At 44.9% G+C, this 17618-nt stretch overlaps 1 protein-coding gene and 1 long non-coding RNA gene across 16 annotated transcripts in view; one reads left to right on the top strand and one right to left on the bottom strand.

Moving 5' to 3' along the window:
* Positions 1-10493, bottom strand: part of CFAP46 (cilia and flagella associated protein 46) — a 252958-nt gene extending 242465 nt beyond the window's left edge. The window contains exons 1-7 of one of the 15 annotated variants that reach the window (XM_053308139.1): positions 9930-10493; positions 5822-5864; positions 5157-5239; positions 3479-3603; positions 3260-3391; positions 1684-1748; positions 1252-1416 (exon numbers count right to left, since the gene is read on the bottom strand). In XM_053308139.1, the coding sequence (XP_053164114.1) occupies positions 1252-1416; positions 1684-1748; positions 3260-3391; positions 3479-3603; positions 5157-5205 (536 nt within the window). In that variant the 5' untranslated portion in view covers positions 5206-5239; positions 5822-5864; positions 9930-10493. Of the gene's footprint in view, positions 1-1251; positions 1417-1683; positions 1749-3259; positions 3392-3478; positions 3604-5156; positions 5240-5821; positions 5865-5959; positions 5975-6009; positions 6240-9929 lie in introns of those variants that run through there. The other 14 variants (XM_053308141.1, XM_053308145.1, XM_053308146.1 and 11 more) reach the window with 14 other exon arrangements.
* Positions 10494-13143: 2650 nt separating this feature from the next.
* Positions 13144-16388, top strand: LOC128350228 (uncharacterized). The gene is made up of 2 exons (XR_008319204.1): positions 13144-14629; positions 16290-16388. It is a non-coding gene; the product is annotated as an uncharacterized LOC128350228 (long non-coding RNA).
* The last annotated feature ends 1230 nt before the right edge of the window (positions 16389-17618 follow it).

The following is a 17618-nucleotide window of genomic DNA, read 5'->3' as shown; positions in this document are numbered from 1 at the left end:
AGAAAACCACACAACAAAATCAATGCGCCAAAATCAATACGAAACTTCCTTGCTGTCTTTGACGTTCAAATGCACATCTTTTACAACATCATTCAAAAACAAACAGAATTTCCTAATGCATGTAAATGCAACTAAGCAAACATAGATGTGTAATCATTATGCAGGATAATTTACACATGGTTACATGATATGTTCTACTTTCCATGCAAGTCCAACTTTTCCCCCAATACTTGATTGTACCTCATTTAGAAATCGTCAGTAAAAGAAAATGAGCTACATGTTCCAGTGTTAGGAGGGTGGAACGTGAGTTACACCTGCACACTCGCAGAGAAGCTGCTGCGGAGGTCAGCCAAAGGCTTGTCTCACAGCCAAGCCCATGTGGAGGGGGAGGGGGGGATTATTTTAGCTACTCTCCCCACCATCCAAAAGTACTTTTTGGCTTACAGGAATATGCTCCTGAGAGTTGCACAACCCTTAGGGACATATTTTTGTGACACACAGTGGGCTATAGGGGAGATAGTAGGGGAGATACCCTAGTAGGGGAGATAATTAAAAATCACCCCTTCCCCCACTTACTTGATGGCAAAGCAATAGTCAGTATTACTGCAGCAGCCCTGGATGTCAGTCACTGATTGCTGTGCATCTGCAGGTTTTGACAGCAGTTTAGTAATCAGAGTGCCTTCACTAGTCTCATAATTGCTTTACTTAGAGGAACTGAGTATGATCAATATTTGATACTTGGTCAAGGAGTTTAATATTAAAATAATCAATCTATTTGCCCCCAGGCCAGGATGAATCTTATTTATTTTTATTTATTTATTTATTTGTTTATTTAACATTTTATATCTCGCTCTTCCTCCAAGGAGCCCAGAGCGGTGTACTACATACTTAGGTTTCTCCTCACAACAACCCTGTGAAGTAGGTTAGGCTGAGAGAGAGTGACTGGCCCAGAGTCACGCAGCTAGTTTCATGGCTGAATGGGGATATGAACTCGGGTCTCCCTGGTCCTAGTCCAGCACTCTAGCCACTATACCACCTAGTGAATGAGTACAAAAAATGTTATCTAAACCATATCTGCCTAATTATTTTTATAGAAAGCCTTACAAAAGATATACTCTTCTACCTCAACCTTCATAGATGATACTCCAAGCACAGCATACGTGAGACAGCATAGACATGTCAATGCTAAATACTGATCAAATATCAAATGGATGCCATGGAATCTTTCCCTAAAATAGCAAGTCATCTTACATCATGAGTTCTGCTGTCCAATCTTTGTCCTGCTCATCTGGATGGTTTAATGCAGGCACAATCTGAGAGAGGCTGGGAATAAGAAATTGGAGGAATCCAGGCTTAAAAAATGGCCTAACATTCTTCCAGTAAATAACTGAAGCATTATATATCAAAAAATAGTATCTGCAAAAAGAGAGAACACATTAAGGTATTATTATTTAAAATAGAAGTAGGCATGAAATACACAAAAGAACAGCTGAATTGTTCTCAATTTTGGATGAATATATGAACATTCTGATAAAATGACCATGCATTTCCATATGCAACATATGGTAATTTTCATTTTGTCTGGTCAAGCACAATAATTGTTCCAAAAATATTGTGGAATGAAGTCAGGGAGATGGTTTCCAAAAGAATAGCCAAAATGGTAGCCAGTTATAAAAGTAATACCTTGAATCGCCTAATGCAAAATCTATTGCTTTCAGCAGGTTCATAATGAATTGTTCAAACTGTTCCTAAAATATAAGAAAACATTTCACTTAGAAATAAGGCTGTATTACTAACTTAGCATGACTTAAAACTACCATATGCTCGAATTCCAACATGTATTTATTTAAATTACTTATATACTCTTCTTCATTAGAACCACAAAGTGATTTAAAGCATTAAATGCAATCAAACCATACAACAGCATCAGCTTAAAACATGCAATAAACAATAAAATCACACAGCAACAACAGCGTGGTGTAGTGATTAGAGCACCAGACTAGGACCGAGGAGACCCAAGTTCAAATCACCATTCAGCCATGATACCTGCTGGGTGACTCTGGGCCACTCACTTCTCTCTCAGCCTAACCTACTTCACAGTAGGGATGTGCACGGAACCATGGAGGTGCGGTCCGGCACTGGGGGGTATATAGCTTTAAGGGCGGGGGGGGGTAGTACTTACCCCTCCCGCCACTTTTCCCCCTCTGGCGCTCGACTTTTTAGCAAAGTTTTTGGGGCAGCGGCGTTCCTCCCTGCCGCCCCTGCCCCCATCGTTGCCCAGCAAAAGGGGAAGTTGAGTGCACGCATGTGTCCGTTGTGGCACATGCGCACCCGTTGCCGCCACCACACACCGCACAGGTCACACGTTGCATGCGCATGCAACATGTGACGTGTGCTGTGCATGCGCATGGCGGTGACGGGCGCCTGCGCACCGCAATGGGCGCATGTGTGCACACAACTTCCCTTTTTGCCAGGCAATGGCAGGGGCAGCAGGGAGGAACGCTGCTGCCCCCAAAACTTTGCTAAAAAGTCGAGTGCCAGAGAGGGAAAAGCGGCGGGAGGGGTAAGTACTACCCCCCCGCCCTTAAAGCTACATACCCCTCCCCGTCGGACCGGCCCCAATCCGGACTGGTTCGTAGGCCTCTGACATGGCCCCGGACCGGTCTGGTGCACATCCCTACTTCACAGGGTTGTTGTGAGGAGAAACTTAAGTATGTAGAACACCGCTCTGGGCTCCTTGGAGGAAGAGCGGGATATAAAATGTATTAAATAAATAAATAAATAAACAAACAAACATTCCCCAGTTAACTGGGCAAAAAAGCACCTTTTAAGTGGCAGTTCTCTTATACTTAGCAGGCAAAAAAGCAGCTATCCCTATTCATCCCAGCACAGTGTTCCTTGCAGTAGCTGTTCCTGGTATTCCCTTGTGTTTCTTTTTAGACTGAGTGCCCCTTTGGGACAGGGAACCATTTTCTCATAGCTAAAATAGGAGAAAATAGGGAGAAAAATACTATAGGGAAACAGGTTGCAGAGAAGAATCTGCAAGAAGGAAAGTTTAAGTAGTCCATCAAACTTGCAAATTCTCTCTTTCAAACCCACAAGTCCATCCCCACAACAACCTGAGTGCTATGTAGCAAACATGAGTTTGGGAATCTTATATTTACTGTGTAACATGTAGTTCCGCACCTAATTTATCATAAATTCCCTACAATTAAAAAAGACAACTTAGAATTAACAATGTTAAATTGTATGTGCTCACCAAATTATCAGTAGACACGGGGGTATATAATAGGCTCCTGCACAAGTATGCTCTACCCACAAATTGATTAACAGGAGGTTTTCCTTTAAAATACATTTGGAGACAGTCTTTGCTCATTTCCGGAAAACCCATCTAAAATAAAGCATAGGTTTTTAGTTAGAATTAGGAAGTATCCAACAGAGAAAATGTCATCCACCATCAAAAGGAGTGTGTTGTTACCTTGTGTGCTTGTTCTGCACACAAAACATACAAGTCAAAACTGAAGCTCTCTGATGAATCAAGGGCTGATTTTCCTTCATCAGCTGATTTAATCAACTTGTATGTAACCTTCAAAGCTTCAACATCTAAAAAGAACAATTTTAAATTAGGTGAAAAATAATGTTGTCTTTCAATATTATTGATAATCATTTTAAGTAACAACCATTTAGTCCCCGTCCCCCCGCCGCCTCCAATAATATACATAATGAGACACAGCCATGGCCCGAAGAAAACTTCCTCCCCAAAACCAAGAAGGTGTAGTCCTTTTATTTCCTAAAACCAACATAATAGTTCCAACTTCTCACCCACTTAAACTGGGATTCTAACCCAGCAAACTCCAAACAGACACCTTTTAGACTATCAGTCTGACTCAGGGACAATTTGCATGACCAATAACTGGGTTGGATTCAATCTGGGATGATGTTTTTCAATCAGCCAAATTTCACAAAAGATGTGTGTGATAAAGCAGGTTCCTGAACAGTTCACCACAAATGAACTGTTCGAGGGAAGAGAGCTGGTCTTGTGGTAGCAAGCATGACTTGCCCCCTTAAGCTAAGCAGGATCCACCCTGGTTGCATACGAAAGGGAGACTAGAAGTATGAGCTCTGTAAGATGTTCCCCTCAGGGGATGGACCCGCTCTGGGAAGAGCATCTAGGCTCCAAGTTCCTTCCTTAGCATCTCCAAGATAGGGCTGAGAGAGATTCCTGCCTGCAACCTTGGAGAAGCCGCTGCCAGTCTGTGTAGACAGTACTGAGCGAGATGGACCTATAGTCTGACTCAGTATATGGCAGCTTCCTATGTTCCTAATCCTGGCTCTATAGCTTAACAACAGAACATGTGGTTTACATGCGCCCCAGGTTACATCCATAGCATTTCCCGTTAAAGAGTTCAAGTAGCAGGAGAGGGAGAGATCCTAACCTATGAGAACTACTGCCAATCAAGAGTAGGCAGAACTATGCTAGATGAGCCAATGGTCTAACTCAGTATAGACATGTACATACGTTAATATGGCTGCACTGACTGGTCATGTGAAACTTTTAATACATCATTTATTGTGGTCTTGCCAGCAATCTAGGCTTGGGGTAAAACTACTCAGATGAATATCTCACATGCACACTCAATCTAGAAAACATGAGATCAAACTAAAAATGAGTTAAATTTTTCATCATGCAAAATTCCCCTCAGTTCCCCATGATAAAGAGTCAGCACACACTTAGTAATTTGGAAGCCATCCCATGGGGTCAAAGCCTGTCACTCGACCCTCACACAAAAAAGATGTAGGATTTGCTGTCTGTGAAATGAATGTTTCCATAGTTCTGCGGGCTCATAATTCAGTGTGTCTAAAATGTTGAATCAGCACATCATGAAATTTTGATACTTCTTTTAAGTGTATATGAATACATACATTACATGGTGGGTACAGCTGCTTGAGAAAACTAGAAGTTTTATTTGTGAGTATGTGTAACTTTCTTATTTAAAACAGAAAAAATCATATTATACATAGTTTTAATTTCAGGACTAACTTGCTGAGGAAAAATATATACCTAGCCTATTTTAATGTCTAAATAAAAACCATAATAGCTAACATTACATATGAAAAGAAAGAGAAATATGTAATAATAGTATATAGACACTTACCTTGGTGTCTCTCAGCATCAGACAGTTGCTGCCTGATCAGCAACTCCATGCCTTCTTAGTCATAGATCTTTTTGCTGAATCTGCTGGCAGAACAGTAATAAATAACACTCTTCTAAATAAAAGTTATTCTAAAGGATGTTGAAACTGATCCATTCAAATTTTCCACAGATTTATATTTTGGTTCCTTCTTTCCTAATTCATCAGGATTCTGCCACCATGACTTCTTTGTAAGATCATCATTTTATAAAGGAGCACTAAAATTCAACCAAGACAGCAATCTCTATCCATACTTGCAACTATGCCCAATAACTCAGGAAAAATCACGTTCCGAGATTAAAGTTTGTAAATAACAAAATTGCATTTTTAAAAAATTATATAGGGCATTTGTATACCACTTTTCCTATCATAAACTCAAATCTGCTTACATTCTTAAAGCAAAATTTATAGTCACACAAAATACAAAAGCACAACAATTAATAACAATTTGATTTTTAAAAGATCACACACACACACACACACACACAATCCACAACCTAAAACCCACATCCCTATTCATCTTAACTGCCAAGGCCATACTAAACAGATGGATTTTGCACACCCTCCGGAATGCCATCAAGGACAACCTGTTCTTTTGGGAGCAAGAATATATCCTTAATTATCATTACCTACTTTGTAGCTCTCGTTGCCCACTACTTCTTTGGACCAGTTCTGAAAACCAAACAGAAGGCAACTTAACAGAGAAAAAGGCAGAACAGCCAGGCTCCCAAAATCACGCAATATTTAGCCCAATGCCCCGCCCTCACCTGCCTCTCTCCCTGACCGATCCCGGCCCCTACAGCCCTTCCCGACTCACGATGGTCATTCGACTGCCCTCCCCAGTCGTGGCCTTTGGAGATTCATCCCCCAGGCATCCCTCCATCCCCCGCCAGGGAAGTACCCTTTGGAGGGACCCGTCCTTCTATAATGCGCAAACCGAACAGCCCAGCAGCCACTTCAAGCCGGCGCACGGCGCTTTTCCGCGTCCCTCGGTCTCCTAGCAACGAACCATCATCAACACGCTCACGCTCATCCCTACTCCGCCTACTAGTGTACGGGTTCCTGCTCGGGACAAAATGACATTCCAGCGAATTGCTTTCCCATCACGCACGGTAGCGGCCGCTGGAATAGGCAAATATCGCCTATGTACCACGTTTTGCAAATCGCACCGCTTGTCTGCCTCGTCCTCTTCTTCAGTCCTCCCAAAGTGAAGACGAAAATGAGAGCTCCCTGATTTGCCTGTTTGAGACTCATTTGCATAATATGCACGTTCTGTTGCCTATTTGATGGCACAGAGTTATTAAGGACATGTTTGCCAGTTAAGGACAGTTTACAGCGTCCGTATCCAAAACGTACAAAATTACCATGTACACTTGTTGCTAGTTGAAGTTCAGAAGATTTTGTGTGTTTAGAAAAATGTGTATGTATATATCTAATTTTCTCATTAAAAAATCACCCACAAAAACCTAAGTAATTTTCATGGAAATCCAACACAGATTAAACTGCAGTGAACTGGAAAAAATAAGATTGTTTGTTGCTTCATAATTCAGTAGAAACCCAGACTTTCTGTCTTTAAAAGTACCAAAGAAAACTGCCACAATTTGTTGGAAGGTATCATTCCCCATGCTTTTCCAATGGGAGAGTTTTTCTGCATTTTCTGGCAAATTAATAACTTTTCCCAGGCTTTTCAGTTTTTCTGGTAAGGATGAGGTCTAGAACTACCTTTAAAATGGTGTGTTTCTATCTTTTGTGATTTGGTCTGGGAGTTTCATGTCAGTGAGTCAGGCCCTAACATGGTGGATGAACTATTTCTGAAAGAAAAACAGTATTGTGTTTCTGATTCATACCCCTTAACTAAAATGGAAGCAATCCCATGGTGAACTGCTCTTTACATATACTGATGCCTTATATATATATTGATGATTATAATAATAAAGAAAAACACTCATGAGTATGTAAAAAGCATCTTTCCTTCGAATTTTCACAGGGTTCCGCATCAGGAGCAGGGAGCCCTTGACCCCTTCACCTCTACCTTCTGATGCCACCCATGGCATGTACAAAAACAACAATTTGTCCTTTTCTACCACAGGCCTGATTTACACATTTACACATAAAGAATGATGAACAAGCAGGCACGAGAGAGACAGTGGCCGCCTGAGTAAGGATTTTTTGTGGGAAAGGCATTGCCTGAGATATAAAGAGACATATCAGCTAATATTTGCCCATGAAGAAGTGGGGTTACCTCAAAATTGGCTCAGAACCCGGGTGCCTGTCGGCACTGGCACTTCTACAGAGTGTCACCAGATTTACAGTGTGTCACCAGCTATTTCAACTTGACACTTTTATGGCGTGGAATCTGTGATTCTTGGCACTTCCATAGAGCAGTATTTACCATCTCATTTGAGGATATCCACATTGGTGGATTGGACATTTTGACATAGTACATTGTTTGTTCCTTTATGACCCATTGGGCATTTATTAAGATTGTAAACATTGATAATGGTGGTTACTATTCTATGTATCTATTTCACTTGCTATCTCCTAATGTATGCACACATGTGAACATATAGTTAATTTATATTATTCAAGCTATGGACATCCTCTATAATAAAATGCTTGGCGTATGTCCGTGTTAATAAAGTGCTTGGCGTGCGTCCGTGTCTCCCTCAGCTGTTCTGGGCATGCGTGGAGCGCATGCCCAGAACACGCCGAGTGAGACACGAACGCTGGCATCAGGCGGCCATGTTGGGACCGGGAGAAGGATCAGCGGCGGGCCGAGGAGAAGCGGCCGCTGCCGGGCGGGGGGAGGAGCAGCGGCAGGCCGAGGAGAAGCGGCCGCGGTGGGCGGCTGCGCCGAGGACAAGCGGCCGCTGCCAACGCTGGACGGCTGGGTGGGGGGAGGAGGCAGCGGGGGAAGCCGGGCGAGGCGGGGGAAGCTGGGAGGAGGCGGCGAGGGCTGACAGGGCCAGGAGGGGGAGTCACGGGGGAACAGAGGCGGCCTGGCTGGAGACTGGGGCGGGGGGACAGAGGCGGCGGCGGGCCCAACCCGACCGAGGAGGCCACAGGCGGCAGCGGCCCAGCTTGACATGGCCAGAGCCGGGACGTGGCTGGAGCTGGGAGGGCCGAGCAGCAGCGGGAGCAACAGCCAGGCCCTTCCTTCCCGCCCCCACTCCTCATCCTTCTCCTCCCGCCTTTGCTGCTACTCCGGCCCCGTTGGCGGCGGCTGCACTCCGGCGAAAGTGAGCGGCTGCTGCTGCACCTCCTGCTCCTCCCTAGCTTTGCGCTCTGCCTGGGGAGCCATCGACTGTGGGGGAGGAGGGGAGGGAGGGGCTGCTCGCTGTCTTGGCTGCGGCGCTTCTGGGGCCTGAAGGCGCACACACTCAGGAAGCCCGCTGGGCTGGGGCCTGCCATTGCTGCAACTAGCGCCCGTTAATGTAACGGGTTTAATGTCACTAGTATATTTATATTTATGTTTGTATATTTAGTATTTTGGGATTTCTTACACTCTGTTATTTATTTTTACTGTTCATAGTGTTATGATTATTTCACAATGTAGATTTTGATTTATGTATTATAATGTTTTCAGTTTATACATTCTGTTTTCAGCATCTTCAGGGGAAGCAATTTTCTTCATGATGGTTTATTTAGGCATTCTCTCTAGAGAGTCCTATAAAGAGGTTCAATAAGATATATATAGTCTATTGTATTTTTTAGACTTTTATATATTAGTCTGACACGGGGGATTTCTTCATCTTCGGCCTGATTTACACATGAAGCAGAATTTTGGCTTTTACCACTGCAGTTCCCTGTCCCACACTGCCATTTTGGAATTTGCACCATGCAAACAAATTCCTTGTAAGTAAAAACCAAAAACCAAAAACCAAACTAGCACATTTAAAAGAGGCTATGCAAAACTATTTCTCTATTGTGCTAAATTTCTATATGCAAGATGGAGCTTTCTACATTTAGAACATGGTCACCTGCTGCAGTCTAAACTTCAGGGTGTGCCACTGCTAGGGGAAGATTACTCTGACAGTAGCAGGAGGAGGAAAGGAGAAAGGCAAGAAGGAAATGAGGCTGCAGGCCTTGTGCTGCCATCCCAATAATCCTAAAGCAGTCATCTCACTGGGCTTCTTTAGAAGGTCAGCCTTGGCAGCAGCAACCACTCTCCTCAATGCCTTAGTTCGAGAGTAGATTGGCACCAAAGTCTAAAGAATACAAAGACACTGAAATCAAACAGGATTTCTTCCATTCCAAGCTCCACAGGGAACTCTGCAGAAGTGGGAGGGGGAAATACTGCAGAAGTTCGGTAAGTCAGAAGTGCACAAAATGGAAGTGATTTCTTCTGCTGATTTCAGTGGGACTTCTAAGTGTGCATGAGACCACACACAGCCTAAAGTATAGCAGCAGCATTTAAGGGATTCTCTCTGTTAAAGCTTATTAGGCCATGGAGTTGCTCACAACCATCTTGTCTTTTACAGTCTGACATGCAAATACAAGCTTGTGAACCACGCTGAATCTCCATGAGCTTTCCCAGACAGCAGGCTTTACAGCAAGTTCAAATTTGCCCAAAAACCCGAAGTGTTTTTTTTTTTTTACCCTGAACATAAATTGAGCTAAGCTCCAATATGCAGGGAAAACCTCGAATCGTGTTTAGGGGTGTGCACGGAACCGCCAAACTGTGGTCCGGCACTGGGGTGGGGGGTAGCTTTAAGAGCGGCGGGAGGGTTTACTTACCCCTCTCGCCACTTTCCCGCTCTGGCGCCGTAATTGTAGGAGTAATTGGGGCAGCAGGATACCTCCCTGCCACCCCTTCCCCGCTGTTGCTGTAAAAAACTCCCAGGAGTCCTTTGCGCGCGTTGCAGTCATCTTTCGAGAGACTCTTCCCGTTTCCAGGTGCCCGGTCAGGCCATCTCAGAATTTCGAGTGCTTGTCCTTGAGGGTAGGCCTCCAAGATAGGCTGGGGATTCTGCTGGTGTACCGACCACCCCGCTGCACTTCAGTCTCCCTACCTGAGCTGGTGGGGGTGGTCTCGGAGGTGGCCTTGAATTCCCCCAGGCTTATTGTTTTGGGGGATTTCAATGTCCACGCTGAGGCCCCCCTAGTGGGTGCGGCTCAGGATTTCATGGCCTCCATGGCAACCATGGGCCTGTCTCAATTGATATCGGGCCCTACCCACGTGGTGGGACACACTCTAGATCTGGTTTTTGCAGACCGGGAAATAAATGATCTGGAGGTGGGGGAATTTAAGATCACTCCTTTCTCATGGACAGATCATCATCTGGTGGGGTTTAGTTTGACTGCTCCGTCTGCCCTCTGCAGGGGTGGTGGGCCGATTAGGATGGTCCGCCCCCGGAGGCTTATGGAATCGCTTGGATTCCAGATGGCCCTCGGGGAGTTTCCAGTGTCCAGAGCTGGTGACCCTGTCAAGGCCCTGGTTGGAATGGAGAGATGGCCCGGGCTGTTGACGCGGTTGCTCCTAAACGCCCTCTCCGGCTTGGTGGAGCCCGATCTGCTCCTTGGTTTTCCTCAGAGCTTATGGCGATGAAGCAACTCGGACGACGGCTAGAACAATGCTGGAGGAAGAGTCGTGATGAATCTGACCAAACACGGGCTAGAGCCCATTTTAGGGACTATGCCGTGGCGGTGGGGGCGGCAAAGAAATGTTTTTTCTCCGCCTCCATTGCGTCTGCTCAGTGCAGACAAACAGAGCTGTTTCGTGTGGTAAAAACCTTGCTCCACACATCCCCCCAGACAATGGGGGAGGAGTCATCTACAGCTCTTTGTGATCGGTTTGCCTGTCGCTTTGCAGATAAAGTCGCTTGCATCCGTGCTGACCTGGACTCCAGAGTTTTGGCAGTTCCGGCAGACGTGCCTCTGGTACCATCTGGTCCCGTTGTGTTGGATTCTTTTCAGTTGGTGCGGCCTGAGGATGTGGACGAGATCCTGGGCAGTGTGCAGGGTCCCTTACCCTTCATGGCTAATAAAAGCTGCCAGGGAGGGGACAGGCAGATGGCTGGAGGTGATCGTTAATGCTTCATTAAGGGAGGACAGGATGCCATCGTGCCTCAAGGAGGCGGTGGTAAGACCACTATTAAAAAAGCCCTCCCTTGATCCCTCCAACCTGGATAACTATAGACCTGTGTCTAACCTTCCCTTTTTGGGCAAGGTGATGGAGCATGTGGTGGCGTCCCAGCTGCAGAGGGTCTTGGATGATACGGATTATCTGGACCCTTTTCAATCTGGCTTCCGCCCCGGATATGGGACTGAGGCTGCCTTGGTCGCTCTAGTGGATGACCTACGCCGGGAACTAGACAGGGGGAGTGCGTCCCTCTTGATTCTGCTGGACCTCTCGGCGGCGTTCGATACCATCAACCATGGTATCCTTCTGGGCCGCCTCTCGAGTATGGGAATCAGAGGCACTGCGTTGCAGTGGTTCCGATCCTTTCTTGAGGGGAGGGTCCAGAAGGTGGTGCTGGGGGACTACTGCTCGGCCCCGTGGCCGTTGGCCTGTGGGGTCCCGCAGGGATCGGTCTTGTCCCTCATGCTGTTTAACATTTACATGAAGCTGCTGGGAGAGGTCATCCGGGGACTTGGACTGAGTTGTCAGCAATATGCGGATGACACTCAGCTCTATCTCTCCTTGTCATCTGATCCTAGGGAGGCGGTGGATGTCCTGAATTGAGGGCTGGAGGCCGTGATGGGTTGGATGTGGGCTAACAAACTAAAATTGAATCCGGATAAGACGGAGGTACTGTTGGTCAGTAGGAGAGCCAATCGGGATGAGGAGATTTTACCACTTCTGGATGGGGTTGCACTCCCCTTGAAGGAGCAAGTACGCAGCTTGGGGGTACTACTGGACCCGGCTCTGCTTTTGGAAGCTCAGGTGGAGGTGGTGGCCACGGGTGCCTTTGCACGGCTTCAGCTGGTGCGCCAGCTGCGTCCCTTTCTCGAGAAGGCAGATCTGGCCACGGTTACCCACACCTTAGTCACGTCGCGGCTGGATTACTGCAACATGCTCTACGTGGGGCTGCCCTTGAAGAATATCCAGAAACTGCAGCTAGTGCAAAACGCGGCAGCGAGGGTTTTATCCGGAGCTGCCCGTTGGGACCATATCACCCCCATTTTGAAAGAGCTGCACTGGCTGCCGGTTCGTTTCCGGGTCCAATTCAAGGTGCTGGTTTTGACCTTTAAAGCCCTAAACAGTTTGGGCCCGGGGTATTTGAGGGACCGCCTCCTCCCAAGGGTTGCTGCCTGCTTGACGAGGACATCTGAGGGGGCCCTGCTCCAGGTGCCAACAATGAGGGTGGCCCGGCTGTCGTTCCTCAGACTCCATCACGGCTTTTAGCTTTTAAAGATTTGGCTTTTTACCCAGGCTTTTACATAATCGTTTTTACTGCTGCTTCTGTGTGTTTTTATCTGTTGTATTGTTTTTACCCCTGTTTTATATGTTTTTAGCTTGATGTTTTTATTGCTTGATGTTTTTATTGCTTTTTATTGTATGTTTTAATTTTTGTAAACCGCCTTGGGGTTTTCTTTTAACGAAAGGCGGTATAGAAATGTAAAAATAAATAAATAAATAAATAAATAAATAATTCTTGCTCATACCAAGGTTGGAGTAAGCCCTGAGACAAAAAGTGAATCTAGGCCCCTTCCCCATCTTCAGAGAAGCATGAGGGTGAGGGATCAAATAGCAAGCTCTAGCCCAGCCAGCAGGGTCCGCTCCAGGGGCGTAGCTAGGGGAGAAGGGGCCCGTGTTCATCCCTCTCTTTGGCACACACCCCAGATTGAGGGAGAAAATGAAGAAAATAGGGAGGGGTGGATCTGGAGGGCCCTCAGGAGCTGGGGGCCCGTGTTCTTTGAACCCTTTCACTCAATTATAGCTACACCCCGGGTCCCCTCGCTCTGTTTGTTCCCCGCTGCTGCCCTGCACCATGTTCAGTTGTAGCTACAGCTCTTACGGGTTCTGCTAAGGAGAAGAAACTGCTTGTTGACAGTTTCTTCTCATTGTCCCAGCCCATTCGCAAAAAGTGGCCAAGGCACTGAGGAAAGGCTGCCAGCAAGCAATCGCCTTTCCTCAACCCCCGCCCCCCTTTTGAAATGCTTCAGGAGTAAGGGTAAGTGGCATCCTTAGCCTCGCCTCAGGCACATAAATATCAGGGAGCAAATGGAACCTAACAATTCACAGCATGCACCTTGATGATGTAATTATAGCATGCCTAAAATGTAAAAATATGGTTTTATAAAAGAAGCAGATTCTCTCACAGCATGGCTACTTACAGAATATTTCCTTCTTAAAGAGTATAATGATGACAACCAATGGGATCCTCAGTTGTTAAGTAGTTATAGCAACTGAGTCCCACATAGCTGATAATCCACTTGGATAAATCTTAACAGAGAGAGACTCTGCGCTTAAAGGTTCCTTTTATAATCCAAGTAATTCAGCCAGTGCCCAAAGCATTCTTTTTATTCGATAGTATGCAGACTTCTGATGCTTCCTAAAATAAATGTCTCAGTGAAGCATGTTTCACTAACAAGCGCTCGATATGCACAGCCATCACTTTCAAAGAGCAACTTGTTTCAAAAAGCTGTGATCAATAGCTTCATATGAATGAGAGAATCATGACAGGATGTTATCAGCATTGACAGGAAATCTGTGCCGTTGGTTCTTTCTTATGATAAAATTATTTGTGATGAAGCAATGCCACCAGTGACTGCAGCTTTGGGCTGAGATCACTTGTAATCACAAAAGACATCTGGATCATATTTACCAATAGAGACAACAGCCACTGGGTATAAATGATCATTTTTTGAAATGTAAGGATTGTTGTATCTAGACTCCTTTCATAGTATATCAACCAAGCATGTTTCCGAACTGGAGAATATTTCACAGAAGAGTGGTACTACTGAGCAACGATACCATTGGAGACAGATTGGATACTGTAGAACTCTTCTGACACTGCTGACATCAATTCAAAAGAGATGTAATATGGAATGTATGCAGAGGCCTTTCCTGTAGCCACTCTGCAGGCACGACTTCCTACAGTATAATTTATAGAACTGAGATAAACAAGCACAAAATAAATGCCTAATCAAAGAGGGGATGAACACATTCATTTTTGAGCATGTATATCTCTCATATTGACAAAAGATAGAAATTCATCAAAAGCAGTGTATTAAAATTAATTTAATTTAAAATTAAAATTAAACTGTTGCTGCTGCCGCCGCCGCTGCCACTGCTTCTATTACTACTACTGCTACTATTACTACATAGATAATATTTTGTATGGCATAATAAATACATATGGTATTTTGCAGAGTGTGGTGAGCAAAAAAGACAGCTTTGTCCCAACAAGCTTGCATTGTTTTCACAGTGAGAAAGACAAAAGACAAGATGAGATGGTATGTGGTGATATAGAGCTGAAATAAATAAATAAGTAAGTAAGTAAGTGGGGGTGGTCAGTAGACTAAGTTTGGTTATATATAAATTCAAAACCCATTTATGTTTTATCTGATCATTTGTGCTTGATTTAAAAAATACTTTAAAAAATACATCCTTCAAAACCTTTTTTGTTGGTTAAGTATCAACTCACTAAAAATCCATGCAGAGCCCCATGAACATGCAATCTTTCATTGTACAAATGCTCAATATTCACACATGGCATTCACTATTCAAGCTGAATAATGCAATACTCACCAAGCCTTTCTATCTCTTCATTGGTCCATTGAGCCCAGTACTGCATGCCTGAAAGTTTAGAAGTGTATTGCATAGTTTTTGCTTACCACAACTTTCAGACATGGACATTTTCTTCTACTGAGCAGAAATTACAGACCAAGGCTGGTCACTCAGTTGGGTTGTTTAAATCTTCCCGAAGTCCATAGAATGTAAGCAGCCTGTCAATTATCAGGATTACAGCCCTAAGGTTAAATATAAGGTTTTCCTACTACAATATTATTTTGGAAAAGCTTAGATCATATTTGTTTTATTGCTTTACACCTGTATCCTGTTCTTCCTTTAGAAAGGTCAAAGTGATTTACATGGGGTCCCAGTGGTCTTGCTTTTAGGGGTGTGCAAACCGGTTCGATATCGAACCAGTTCAGTTCAAAGGTTCGGGGTCGATCTGAACCACCCCCGTTTGGCTCGACCCCAGACTGAACACACACACACACACCAGTTCGGAGGTTCGTCAAGCCTTATATTTTAAAAAATCTCTTTTTTTAACTTACCCCCTCTGGGGGACTTCTCTGAGGTAGCAGGGGAGTCTGCGGAGGTCCCCCCTCCCCCCGCTGGCCTTCCTTTTTGTAAAAATTGCCCAGTTTGGGTGTCTTTGGCCCTTTCCGGGCCTATTCCCTGGTGTGGCAGCCATTTTGGAGGCCGCCGCATCTGTGCAGCGGATATGAGAGATGTACGGGGGAATTTTGCTAATCCTCAATGCCTTGGCAGGCTCCTGTATCCCGTGGAAATCTGTTCCTGAGGTTCTCCCAACCCTTGGGACATATTTTCAGGGGGTTCAGAGGGAAGGAAAGATTAGTAGAAATAGGGCCCCCCCACTTGTGTGAGTACAAGTGTTAAGTGTTGTATTGTTGTGCAGGTGTTAAGGGTCTTCCAGATAGCAATAGAATGTGGGATCTGCAAAGCTCCAGATGCCTTCTTACAGTGTGCAAACTCACACAGGCATCTGTGCTCCTTCCCAACTGAGCTTATCCTTCGGCCACGCACAGAACATAGACCTTGCATAATTTTTGTAGCACCACCTACCAGCCAGCTCTTGTGTTCTGAGAACTGTTACATAATGCAAGAGCTGGCTGGCAGGTGCTGCTGTGAAAATCACGCAAGGTCACTGTTCGGCATGTGGCCAGAGGATAACATCGCATTGAGACTGAGTGCAGAAGCCTGTGTGGACTGTATGACAGGGGCTGGAGCTTGCATGGAAGTTTTGAAGGCCCTGCATTTTATTGTTGTCTGGAAGAGCCCTTAGTCTGGATGCTGCCCAATATTTTTTAGAGAAGTGCACAATTATAAAATCATAATGAACTATCTTTTCTTCAGAAAAAAAGGAAAGTATTCTTATTCAATGTTATATAATATTTTTACAGAGTATGTGCCTCAAGCATTAACAATGGCCAAGGGAGATGGAAGCTGATGTTTGAACTAGTTATATTGTTAAACTGGAATTAAAGATGAATGCAACTTTCCTTTTTACTGTGGTTTTTTTTTTTCATTTTCTAAGTGCAATACAACACAGCTTGGGTTTCAATGTTTACTTTATACACAATATTATCTTTTAAAAACCATAATTGCTTGAGTGAGCTTTTCTTTGCTCTCCCCAGATAGCTTAAAAACCCTTTGAGCAAGTTATTTGCTACTAAAGACAGTGGCCCTTATCTGATGACAGAGGATGGAGATGGGAGTCTATATTTGGTTCAGGCCTGCCTCCTGAACATATTTTGATACTGTCAGAGTCCACACTGCCAACCATTTGTTTGGTGCTGCTCTTGGTGCCCCAAATACTGCAACCATAATTATGCATACAGCCCTAGTTCTTTGATGCAATCAAACAGCCAGAAGATCTCCACACAAAATATCCCATTGTTAACATGGATTGCAATCCAGTGAAACATTCCAAGCCTGTTTTGCTTTTTTTTTTGCTGAACTGAGCACCAATGTTTAGCTATTTTATCATTTGAATGATGAAGCAAGAATAGTGATATATCAAATTCAGATGGAAAGACCAACTTACATGTTGCTGTTCATGGATGTGGCATTTTATAATGGGCAGCTTCACACAACTGCTGGCAAATCAGTAAGCCAAGAATATGTTGGTAAAAAGTCAGGAACTGTGAGCACATGCTCCAAATTGGTGTGACATCTGAACCTGCCAAAGTCCAGTTCCCATGTTGGATTCCTGAGATTCATTTGACATTCTCTCAAGATTCTCTGCCCAACTTCAAATGTAGGTAACAAGTGGGTCAGGTGAAGCTTGGGATAGGGGTGTCCACAGAACTGACTAGTCCAGTTTGGTTCGAGTCTGAACTGGACCTGAACTGGATCAGGCCAGTTTGGTCCGGCACCCCTTTGAACCCTCCCAGTTCGGTCCGGTCCGGGATGGGGGGTTCGTGAGTTTTCTTTTACAAAAAATTTAATTCTTTAAAAAAACTTACCTCCTCTGGGGAGTTGTCTGACGTGGCGGGGGGTGGGGGTGGGGTGATCTGCAGAAGTTTCCCCTTCCCCCAGCAGCCTCCCTTATTGACCATTCGGCCACTCTTTGGCTGCTCTTCGGACTTTCCCCCTAGGCACGGTGGTCATTTTGGAGGCCGCCACACCTGCTCAATAGGCCTCTGCATGGCCTGGCATGACCCAGGCACAAGGGAGTCTGGCAGGGGGAGGGGGAACCTCTACAGAACCCCCACCACCTCAGAAAACTC

Source organism: Hemicordylus capensis, chromosome 3, assembly GCF_027244095.1.
Source record: "Hemicordylus capensis ecotype Gifberg chromosome 3, rHemCap1.1.pri, whole genome shotgun sequence".
In the NCBI taxonomy this organism is placed as follows: Eukaryota; Metazoa; Chordata; class Lepidosauria; order Squamata; family Cordylidae; genus Hemicordylus; species Hemicordylus capensis.
This window is presented reverse-complemented; position numbering and strand designations above follow the sequence as displayed.